We start from the raw sequence: 12,186 nt of genomic DNA on the forward strand, positions 1-12,186 counted from the left end.
TTATTGACCTCGGTTCTGGGACGGTACTTCTCGTTCATCAAGTGCTTGAATGCTGACCACGGTAGTGCGTACGCATCGTCTTGTCCCACTTGCTCTAGATAGGCATTCCACCATGTTAACGCAGAACCTGTGAAGGTATGCGTAGCGTACTTCACTTTGTCCTCTTCAGTACACTTACTTATGGCAAACACCGATTCGACCTTCTCGGTCCACCGTTTCAATCCGATCGGTCCTTCGGTTCCATCAAATTCCAAAGGTTTGCAGGCAGTGAATTCTTTGTAGGTGCATCCTACACGATTTCCTGTATTGCTAGATCCAAGGTTATTGTTGGTATGTAGCGCAGCCTGTACTGCGGCTATGTTTGAAGCTAGAAAAGTACGGAATTCCTCTTCATTCATATTCACGGTGTGTCGAGTAGTCGGTGCCATTTCCTTCAAAATAGTCAAATGGAACAAGTTAATCATACAGAATATTAAGAGTAGTTAATAGTATTTCGTAGCAACATATGAACTCATTTATAAAAGCTTTTTCTTCATATTAGCGTTTTATAAGTTTAAATTTGGGTAGTACCTACCCATTAAGTTCATACTTAGTAGCTAATATACAATTCAACTACTACAATTCTATATGAAAAACTGATTATAATAATATTTTGCGTTCAAACTTTTACACAATATTTTACAAACTTACAATACCGCTTATTTTACATATAGCATGAAATATAGCACACAATAAATTTGATACAAGATGGTTGTGAAGATAATTCTAGCTAGTACACAAGTCGTTCAGCAAAGGCAATAAAGACACGTAATTCATACGTCCAGAAACAAGTCATGCATTCTGGTTTTACTAGGATTACTTCCCATCCTTGGTCTTGTGGAACATAACCGTTATGGCCGTTGATAAGACAGCGCGTTGTAACGTCGTCAAAGGGACGAGGGTTACGTAATGTCCAACAGTCCCGTAACAATCTAAAAACCTCATTTCTTACCCCAATTACCGACTCCGTCACTTGTGGGAACGTTTTGTTTAATAGTTGTAGCCCGATGTTCTTGTTCTCACTTTGGTGAGAAACGAACATTACTAATCCGTAAGCATCACATGCTTCTTTATGTTGCATGTTAGCCGCTTTTTCTAAATCACGAAGTCCAATATTCGAATATATTGAGTCAAAATAATTTCTTAACCCATTGCGTAAAATAGCATTTGGGTTCCCCGCAATATATGCGTCAAAGTAAACACATCGTAACTTATGGATTTCCCAATGTGATATCCCCCATCTTTCGAACGAAAGCCTTTTATAAACCAAGGCATTCTTGGAACGTTCTTCGAATGTCTTACAAACTGATCTCGCCTTAAATAGTTGTGCCGAAGAATTCTGACCGACTCTAGACAAGATTTCATCAATCATGTCTCCGGGTAGGTCTCTTAAAATGTTGGGTTATCTATCCATTTTGTGTTTTTATACTGTAAAATAGACAAGAGTTAGATTCATAAAAAAAAATACTTATTAATACAAGCAATTTTTACATATATCATAAAGCATAAGCACACTATATTACATATATTACACCACACGAATACAACTATCTTATTCCGACTCGCTTGTTTCTTCTTCTTCGGTTTTGGTTCGTTTTGCCAAGTTTCTAGGGATATATGATGTTCCCCTAATACGAGCCGTCGTTTTCCACATTGGTTTAGAAAAACCTGGTGGTTTAGAGGTTCCCGGGTCATTGTTACAACTTAAGGACTTCGGGGGTTGACGATACATATAAAGTTCATCAGGGTTGGAATTAGATTTCTCTATTTTTATGCCCTTTCCCTTATTATTTTCTTTTGCCTTTTTAAATTCAGTTGGGGTAATTTCTATAACATCATCGGAATTCTCGTCGGAATCCGATTCATCGAAGAATTGGTAATCCTCCCAATATTTTGCTTCCTTGGCGGAAACACCATTGACCATAATTAACCTTGGTCGGTTGGTTGAGGATTTTCTTTTACTTAACCGTTTTATTATTTCCCCCACCGGTTCTATTTCTTCATCAGGTTCCGATTCTTCTTCCGGTTCCGACTCTTCTTCCGGTTCCTCTTCGGGAACTTGTGAATCAGTCCACGAATCATTCCAATTTACATTTGACTCTTCATTATTATTAGGTGAGTCAATGAGACTTGTTCTAGAGGTAGACATCTATCACATAATATCAAACGCGTTAAGAGATTAATATATCACATAATATTCACATGTTAAAAATATATAGTTTCCAACAAAATTTGTTATGCAATCATTTTTCAACTAAACACGGTCGAAGTCCAGACTCACTAATGCATCCTAACAAACTCGATAAGACACACTAATGCAAAATTCTGGTTCTCTAAGACCAACGCTCGGATACCAACTGAAATGTCCCGTTCTTATTGATTAAAAACGTTCCATATTAATTGATTTCGTTGCGAGGTTTTGACCTCTATATGAGACGTTTTTCAAAGACTGCATTCATTTTAAAACAAACCATAACCTTTATTTCATCAATAAAGGTTTAAAAAGCTTTACGTAGATTATCAAATAATGATAATCTAAAATATCCTGTTTACACACGACCATTACATAATGGTTTACAATACAAATATGTTACAACAAAATAAGTTTCTTGAATGCAGTTTTTACACAATATCATACAAGCATGGACTCCAAATCTCTTCCTTATTTAAGTATGCGACAGCAGAAGCTCTTAATAATCACATGAGAATAAACATGCTTAAAACGTCAACAAAAATATTGGTGAGTTATAGGTTTAACCTATATATATCAAATCATAATAATAGACCACAAGATTTCATATTTCAATACACATCCCATACATAGAGATAAAAATCATTCATATGGTGAACACCTGGTAACCGACATTAACAAGATGCATATATAAGAATATCCCCATCATTCCGGGACACCCTTCGGATATGATATAAATTTCGAAGTACTAAAGCATCCGGTACTTTGGATGGGGTTTGTTAGGCCAAATAGATCTATCTTTAGGATTCGCGTCAATTAGGGTGTCTGTTCCCTAATTCTTAGATTACCAGACTTAATAAAAAGGGACATATTCGATTTCGATAATTCAACCATAGAATGTAGTTTCACGTACTTGTGTCTATTTTGTAAATCATTTATAAAACCTGCATGTATTCTCATCCCAAAAATATTAGATTTTAAAAGTGGGACTATAACTCGCTTTCACAGATTTTTACTTCGTCGGGAAGTAAGACTTGGCCACTGGTTGATTCACGAACCTATAACAATATATACATATATATCAAAGTATGTTCAAAATATATTTACAACACTTTTAATATATTTTGGTGTTTTAAGTTTATTAAGTCAGCTATCCTCGTTAGTAACCTACAACTAGTTGTCCACAGTTAGATGTACAGAAATAAATCGATAAATATTATCTTGAATCAATCCACGACCCAGTGTATACGTATCTCAGTATTGATCACAACTCAAACTATATATATTTTGGAATCAACCTCAACCCTGTATAGCTAACTCCAACATTCACATATAGAGTGTCTATGGTTGTTCCGAAATATATATAGATGTGTCGACATGATAGGTCGAAACATTGTATACGTGTCTATGGTATCTCAAGATTACATAATATACAATACAAGTTGATTAAGTTATGGTTAGAATAGATTTGTTACCAATTTTCACGTAGCTAAAATGAGAAAAATTATCCAATCTTGTTTTACCCATAACTTCTTCATTTAAAATCCGTTTTGAGTGAATCAAATTGCTATGGTTTCATACTGAACTCTATTTTATGAATCTAAACAGAAAAAGTATAGGTTTATAGTCAGAAAAATAAGTTACAAGTCGTTTTTGTAAAGGTAGTCATTTCAGTCGAAAGAACGACGTCTAGATGACCATTTTAGAAAACATACTTCCACTTTGAGTTTAACCATAATTTTTGGATATAGTTTCATGTTCATAATAAAAATAATTTTCTCAGAATAACAACTTTTAAATCAAAGTTTATCATAGTTTTTAATTAACTAACCCAAAATAGCCCGCGGTGTTACTACGACGGTGTAAATCCGGTTTTACGATGTTTTTCGTGTTTCCAGGTTTTAAATCATTAAGTTAGCATATCATATAGATATAGAACATGTGTTTAGTTGATTTTAAAAGTCAAGTTATAACGATTTACTTTTGTTTGCGAACAAGTTTAGAATTAACTAAACTATGTTCTAGTGATTACAAGTTTAATCCTTCGAATAAGATAGCTTTATATGTATGAATCGAATGATGTTATGAACATCATTACTACCTTAAGTTCCTTGGATAAACCTACTGGAAAAGAGAAAAATGGATCTAGCTTCAACGGATCCTTGGATGGCTCGAAGTTCTTGAAGCAGAATCATGACACGAAAACAAGTTCAAGTAAGATCATCACTTGAAATAAGATTGTTATAGTTATAGAAATTGAACCAAAGTTTGAATATGATTATTACCTTGTATTAGAATGATAACCTACTGTAAGAAACAAAGATTTCTTGAGGTTGGATGATCACCTTACAAGATTGGAAGTGAGCTAGCAAACTTGAAAGTATTCTTGATTTTATGTAACTAGAACTTGTAGAATATATGAAGAACACTTAGAACTTGAAGATAGAACTTGAGAGAGATCAATTAGATGAAGAAAATTGAAGAATGAAAGTGTTTGTAGGTGTTTTTGGTCGTTGGTGTATGGATTAGATATAAAGGATATGTAATTTTGTTTTCATGTAAATAAGTCATGAATGATTACTCATATTTTTGTAATTTTATGAGATATTTCATGCTAGTTGCCAAATGATGGTTCCCACATGTGTTAGGTGACTCACATGGGCTGCTAAGAGCTGATCATTGGAGTGTATATACCAATAGTACATACATCTAAAAGCTATGTATTGTACGAGTACGAATACGGGTGCATACGAGTAGAATTGTTGATGAAACTGAACGAGGATGTAATTGTAAGCATTTTTGTTAAGTAGAAGTATTTTGATAAGTGTATTGAAGTCTTTCAAAAGTGTATAAATATATATTAAAACACTACATGTATATACATTTTAACTGAGTCGTTAAGTCATCGTTAGTCGTTACATGTAAGTGTTGTTTTGAAACCTTTAGGTTAACGATCTTGTTAAATGTTGTTAACCCAATGTTTATAATATCAAATGAGATTTTAAATTATTATATTATCATGATATTATCATGTATGAATATCTCTTAATATGATATATATACATTAAATGTCTTTACAACGATAATCGTTACATATATGTCTCGTTTAAAAATCATTAAGTTAGTAGTCTTGTTTTTACATATGTAGTTTATTGTTAATATACTTAATGATATGTTTACTTATCATAGTATCATGTTAACTATATATATATATCCATATATATGTCATCATATAGTTTTTACAAGTTTTAACGTTCGTGAATCACCGGTCAACTTGGGTGGTCAATTGTCTATATGAAACATATTTCAATTAATCAAGTCTTAACAAGTTTGATTGCTTAACATGATGGAAACATTTAATCATGTAAATATCAATCTCAATTAATATATATAAACATGGAAAAGTTCGGGTCACTACAGGTGTTAGTGACTGGAATGGTGTTTTCGTTACCAACAGCTACTAATAAATATTTACAATTATTAAAAACAGTACTATGATTATCAACACAGGAGGTAAGATGTGAAGACGCACCCGTGTCCATGTGCCACCCGGTAGCACCGTGATCTGCACTGAATGCACAAGGAAGAATAGTCTCCTGAGTAAAAGAAGCGGGTTGTGGTGTGTAAAAGCATTGAGCTTGCTGTTGGGTCTGTTGTTGGTTATTCTTTTGAGGCCCAATAAAAGTAGACTGCTTGCCTGAGTCGTTGTAAGTGGGCTGCGGCCCATGTTGTTGCTGCTGGGCTGCTATAAAACGTTGTTGGGCTTCTATGATTTGTAACAAGTGAGCTTGCGTTGAATTGGGCCAATGGAAGTTTGTTCCGTTTCTCATCGTGCCTTATTTGTTGTGAAAAATTAATAGATAATAAAGAAGAGAAAAAAGAAAATAAAGAAATTGCTAGTCAACAGCAACGAAAATTACAGCGGCTTTTGATTTCTCTCTTTTTTTTTTAGCACACAAAGAGGGAAGCAAAGAATCTTTGTCATATATTTTTTCTCTGACATTGCTTTATTCGATTGCCACTTGAAGGTAACAAGTGTTGAACAAATAATAAGAAAGAATGGTTGATAAACAAGATACAAATTGGAAGGCTAGATCGGCAAAAGTGTTATTTTTTTTTTTTTTTTTTTGCAACAGATATTCACGCAAACATAATTATTTATTCTTATAAAGGGTGGACTTGATGAGTGACATACTTGAGGAGAGATTCAATAAAATAGACATAACAGTAGTTGGAGTGTTGTCAAGGGATTGATCGACGAGAGTGTTTTTTTTTTTTTTTTTTTACAAACGGCAGCTTTTTGTTTGGTAGGGTTTTAGGTAGAAAGGCTCGATACCATATTGAGAAGCATATGAATTGTATATTATTGGATGGAATGTCTGTAGCTTACATTGAGACTAGATATAAATACAAAGCATAGACAAGCCCTAATAGATACAAGCATGCTAAGCCCAATACTTATAATAAATGGGCTAAGTACAATATAATCTAACAACGAGTCATCAGGAAAGTATGATTTTGTCTTGTACTCAGGTATCCCTCTCAAAACACCCATCAGCCACGCCAAAGTTTGCATCCGACAAATCTATCTCCCTATTATCAAAAAGCCCTAAATGTCATCCATAAAGAAAAACAACACCATCAACCCAAATTACATTGTTGTGTAATAAACCCATATCCATCTACATACTCTCAATAAAACTACCATAATGACTTCCACATATGAGGTTATTATACAACATTGTAATTTTGGTTGCTGTTGTTGTTTTTCTTTATGGATGACATTTAGGGATTTTTGAATAATAGGGAGAGAGATTTGTCGGAAGTAAACTTTGGCATGGATGAGGGAGTGTTCTAAGGGGTATATGAGTTAGACATAGTAATCATACTTTCCTGATCTCTCTCCAAGTCATCCTGCTGAAGGATCACCGTTTCATAGCCTTTCTTCAGTTTTTGTTGTGAACCTTTCCGTTTCTTTGGAAGATCATCATCATACTCGAGTTTATATGCCTCATCTAAGCAATCGAAACAATTACATACATCATAGAAAATATGATCAATTGTTGAGCTGATCATGCCTACTGTTGAAATGCATTATTTGTTGCATCAAATCGGTTTAATTATTTGATATCCATGAGTCTATTTCCATGTCGTAAAAGGACATGTGCCATCGTCGTTTGGATCTGATACCCCATGAAGTAGGAATACCAAGACTATGAAGTAGGAATAGCAACATATGATGATCCCCCATTACATATATGAGAGAAAATCATGATCTTTATGAAGATAAAATGTTTCACCCTGATTATCGTTAGAAGTAAAAGTTAAGGTAAAAGTAAAAATTAAGTTAAATCATGGTGAAAGCAAATAAGGTCTTATTGCATAATCAAGTAATGCAAGCACTTATGTCATGATCCCATGATTAATTCTTTATGTTTTATTCTATTTTATATTTTATTTTATGTGATGTGTAATACTTTATCATTTAGTAATGTTTGCTATGAAATCACAACTATAAAATGATGCGCTATTTTCATTTTACGTTATCTCAAGTTTGAGAAAAAGATCAGTGATAAATATAGGATCGTAACTCAATGGGGTACTAAATTTGATAACTTACTTAAACGAAAATTGAATGTGTTGGTTTGGGTCGCATCAGGTCATTACAAACACCCTTATACAAAAGCATATCATTAATACAAAATTTTCGTATATTCGATCTACTGAAGCTGAAAGTAACGCCACATCCTAGGGGGAGTGTGTTAGTCCTCACTGGAGTTTGGTGGTGCACAAGTTAAGTAAAGAATGAATGTTGATAGAACTAGGTCTTATGGGGAGATTGTTGGTAGATTTTAGGTCCCTAGTTATATCAACCAACACAATTATCGTTAGAGACAGTCAATCGACAGACATCCTGTCATTGCAGATGCTATATATATGGGTTACGGGTTTCATCGTCAAGTTACACACCCTACACGAATAACAACTCTTGTAGGTTTGATCCTTCGATCCCGAAAGTTAGTGTTTATTCGATTAAAACTCGTTTTAGTGATTTCCGCCTCTAGGTCGAGTCTACGTTTGATCTAAGATCCGTAATAGCTCCAACACATGTCACCACTACAAAGAGTGATTTTGAATTACCAAACACATGCACAAATAGAACATCACAACACCTACGACAATGTAGATCAACATAATTTAATATTTGAAAGAGAATCATTAAGTAAGTGAATAAAACTTCAAGCCCATTTTGCAAGGAGGGACATGAGACCAGCACCCATAAGAAGCGAAACATTTGAACAAAACTGAAGTATCATGTTCTTTTGCAACCGCGGGTTCATAAAGTCGGGTGAAAGAAGATCAACAAGTGCCATGTAGATCAAGATTCCTGCTGATGCAGAATTTAATACACCCTCAACGATTAAAGCTGTAGAACTATTCTCTTTGTACGTATTGGTTATTAAGATCCCTATTACGATCCCAAATGGCGTTGTAAGGCTAAAAAATGTTCCCATAATCGTAACAACTAATGACTTGAATTCTGCCTGTAAGAATGTTTCATGTAATATAATTAAGCTAAAATCATAGTGGTCTAGCTAATGACTCGATCAATTCGTGATCATGATATCACTTATTAGGTAATTAACATATGCCTTGGTATAAATAAATGTACCTGAAAAATGCATCCTCCGAGGCCTACTCCTTCAAAGAATTGGTGAAAGCTCAACGCAAAAACGAGTGGTTTGATGGTTTTTGGACTTTCGGAAGCACCCAGAGACAATCCTATGATCACTGAATGTACGATTATACCTAGTTCTAGTACCTACACGCAATTAACCCGAAACAATTGTTTAATTTTAAAATGTCAAACATCATTGGAACAAGTCATTTTTGTATTACTTGAGAAAAACACACAAAAAAACAAAAACAAAAAAAATTTGTATGATTTTAAGAAAATTATATTTTAATCGAATTGTTGATTTTATTTCATAAAATTATTACTCTATCTCCCTAATTTATTGTCCAGTATTCTATATTGGTAGTATTCTATATTGGTATGCCCCAAATTAATTTTCAATTTCCATAAATTAGAAAAGAATAAAAAAATTAAGTTATATTATGCCCACAATGTATGTGGATAGAATTAAAGGAGGAAAAAAAAAAGTAAGGGTAAACCGAAAAATAAACAGAAATTAGAGTAGTTTTATATAATTTTCTTAAACTGTTTGTTTTTTGTCTTGAGACAATTAAATTGGGACGGAGGGAGTAATAAATACTTTTTGCAGGTGATAAAAAAATCTCATAGTTAATCTCCCGTTAAACCATTTCAATCTTGAAAACAAAAACAAATGTAAATTACCTTGGAAACTATTCGAAACCGATCTACTTGTGACAAACCCGAAGAGCCATGAGCATGTCCATGAGTTGCATGAGTATGAGCAGTAACCTGACCAATATGTCGCGTATTGTTCTCTTCGTCAACTGCAAGTTTTTGAGGTATTTCTGATTGAGACCTGAGCTGATAAGCGGCAGAAGAAGTCTCAAACAGGAGTGTCACAATTGTTGCGACCATCGCAACAAAACCTGTAAAAGGAAAGTCTCCCCATGGGTGTTCTTTCAAACATGGAGACGTTAAATTGTCAAATGCATCGGGAAGTATATGAATAAAACCAGTTGCCAATATCACACCAGCCGCAAATGCCTTGATTACAAAGAACCCATCTTTTTCGGGACTAAATTCGGGTATGATTTTACCAATGAAAGGTAAAGAAACACCTAGAGCACCCGCGACAAGGATCGATGCAAGTGCGATTAGTTTGTACTTTAGAGCTTCACTTTTTTTGCCCTCGTTTTCTCCTGGTTCGCAAGTGCATTCTGCTAACACTTGGGTTGTTGTTAGGCATAAAAGTAAGAAAGTAGCAAGAACAAGCTTCTTGGATCCCATTTGGCAAAAAACTACACAAACTACAATTAGGGTAATATGGTTCTAATGAAGAATAACAATTGTAGGATCTTAACACTATATATATACTCGACATGGCTCTTGTTAATTAATTGCTCCAACTTTAGCTTACATTTGTAGTAATTAATTTGTTAAAATAATCATTACATGTGATGTGATCGTGTCTTTATATACATATCGTTTATATAGATAGAGAAATTTTATTCAATTTAATGATACATTCAAATACTTACTTTCTTTATATTTTGGTGTTACACACACACACACACACACACACACACACACACACACATATATATATATATATATATATATATATATATATATATATATATATATATATATATATATATATATATATATATATATGGGATTATCACCAAAATACCCTTTTTTTTTAAGTTTGTTGACTGACAGCCCTAAAAAAAAAAAGTTTGACAATTTGCCCTCGCAAGACGCAAGACACCTTGCGTCTTTGCGACCTTGCGTCTTTGCGATCTTGCGACCATGCGACCTTGCGTTACTGACAAACGCAACAAAGAGACTTGCGTCCTTGCGTATTGCGTCATGCGTCTTGCGACTTGCGCCTTTGCGCCTTGCGTCATGCGTCTTATCCAGATAAGATTTTCATGATTTCGTGGATAAGATTTTGTACGATTTTTGTACTATTACGGATAACTTTTTCAATTCATATAAGGTATTACCAGCTCTATTTTCACTTCATTTCCACCATTTCAACATAAATCATATAATTTCAAGCGTCATTAAAGTAACTTTCTTTGTTTTAAATAATGAGTTTTAGTGATAATGAAACATTTGTTATTCATATATGTTGTGGTGGTTCTTTTCAATTTATTAATAACTTACCTATGTATTTGCCTCTAGATTGTTTTAGAACACGATTAAAACTCCCAGTTGCTCCCCAAAAACTAATTACTCGAAGAATATTGTTAAAAAATGTTCTTAGAAAAATTAATTTGCCACCTAATGCTCCTGTTTCAATGAGATATGTTGTCGATAATCTTGTTTTTGATATTACTGATGATTATGAAGACTTTCGTGATTTTCTACAACATGCAATATCAAATGCTCCTATTAATATTTACATTGTCGACAAAGTTACAATGCATCAACTCCCAGAAAACTTACAGTCAGTGCAAATCCTACCAATACACAATGTCCATCAAAACCTACCAACACACGATGTCCAACAAAACCTACCAACAAACGAGGAGAGCACAAACCTTCAGACACCCAATTTGGAAGAAGCACGACCTGAAGTACCACCTCCAAACACAGAAGAGTTTGATTTCTTCAACTATGGAGTTGAGAACGTATATAAAATTAAAAAAACAGATCACCCTTTTGAATCAGTTGTCGCGTCTAGTGCTTCGGAGGAAGAAAATGACAGAGAAGATCAAGATGAAGATGAAAATGAAGAAGAGGAAGAAAAAAAGGATGTATTCTGGAATATGCCATTTTTATTGAGTGAGCATGACCAAGAGACTGAATCTACGAGCCAAATAACAACCAGTTATAGAGTATCCGATTTGATTAAAGTTCGACAAACTTTTTTAAACAAGGATGATTTTGTAAACCATCTATACACAAGATGTCTTGAAGAAAACTTCCAAATTAAGCCTGTAAAGTCTGACAAATCTCGATTCACTGCTAAATGCATGTTGCCAAATTGTGAGTGGAAATGTAGTGCATACAAAATACGCCACACTGACAACTTCATCGTAAAGAAATTGCATGACGTACACACATGCTCACGTACCCAAATTATGGGAAATAATAAACATGCTTCCAAAAAGGTGTTAGGAAGTATTCTGATGGAATCGTTCAAAGCTTCAAACTGCCACCCAACTCCTCTTCAACTTGATTATCATCTTGTGTATTTTTCTCGTCTTCAACAACATCTCCTTGAAAGTAAGAGGAACTCTGGATCCACCATTGACAACCTCTCTCTGTCTCAGATGGGTGCAGGGAA

General features: G+C 34.1%; 1 protein-coding gene across 1 annotated transcript; it reads right to left on the bottom strand.

Moving 5' to 3' along the window:
• Window positions 1-8,469: 8,469 nt before the first annotated feature.
• Window positions 8,470-10,175, bottom strand: LOC139839577 (zinc transporter 1-like). The gene is made up of 3 exons (XM_071829675.1): window positions 9,591-10,175; window positions 8,904-9,053; window positions 8,470-8,775 (listed from the first exon to the last, which is right to left on the bottom strand). Exons 1-3 carry the CDS (start codon window positions 10,173-10,175, stop codon window positions 8,470-8,472), a joined length of 1,041 nt encoding a protein of 346 aa, XP_071685776.1.
• Between the last annotated feature and the right edge of the window lie 2,011 nt (window positions 10,176-12,186).

This window comes from Rutidosis leptorrhynchoides, chromosome 1 (genome assembly GCF_046630445.1).
Source record: "Rutidosis leptorrhynchoides isolate AG116_Rl617_1_P2 chromosome 1, CSIRO_AGI_Rlap_v1, whole genome shotgun sequence".
NCBI classification, from domain to species: Eukaryota; Viridiplantae; Streptophyta; class Magnoliopsida; order Asterales; family Asteraceae; genus Rutidosis; species Rutidosis leptorrhynchoides.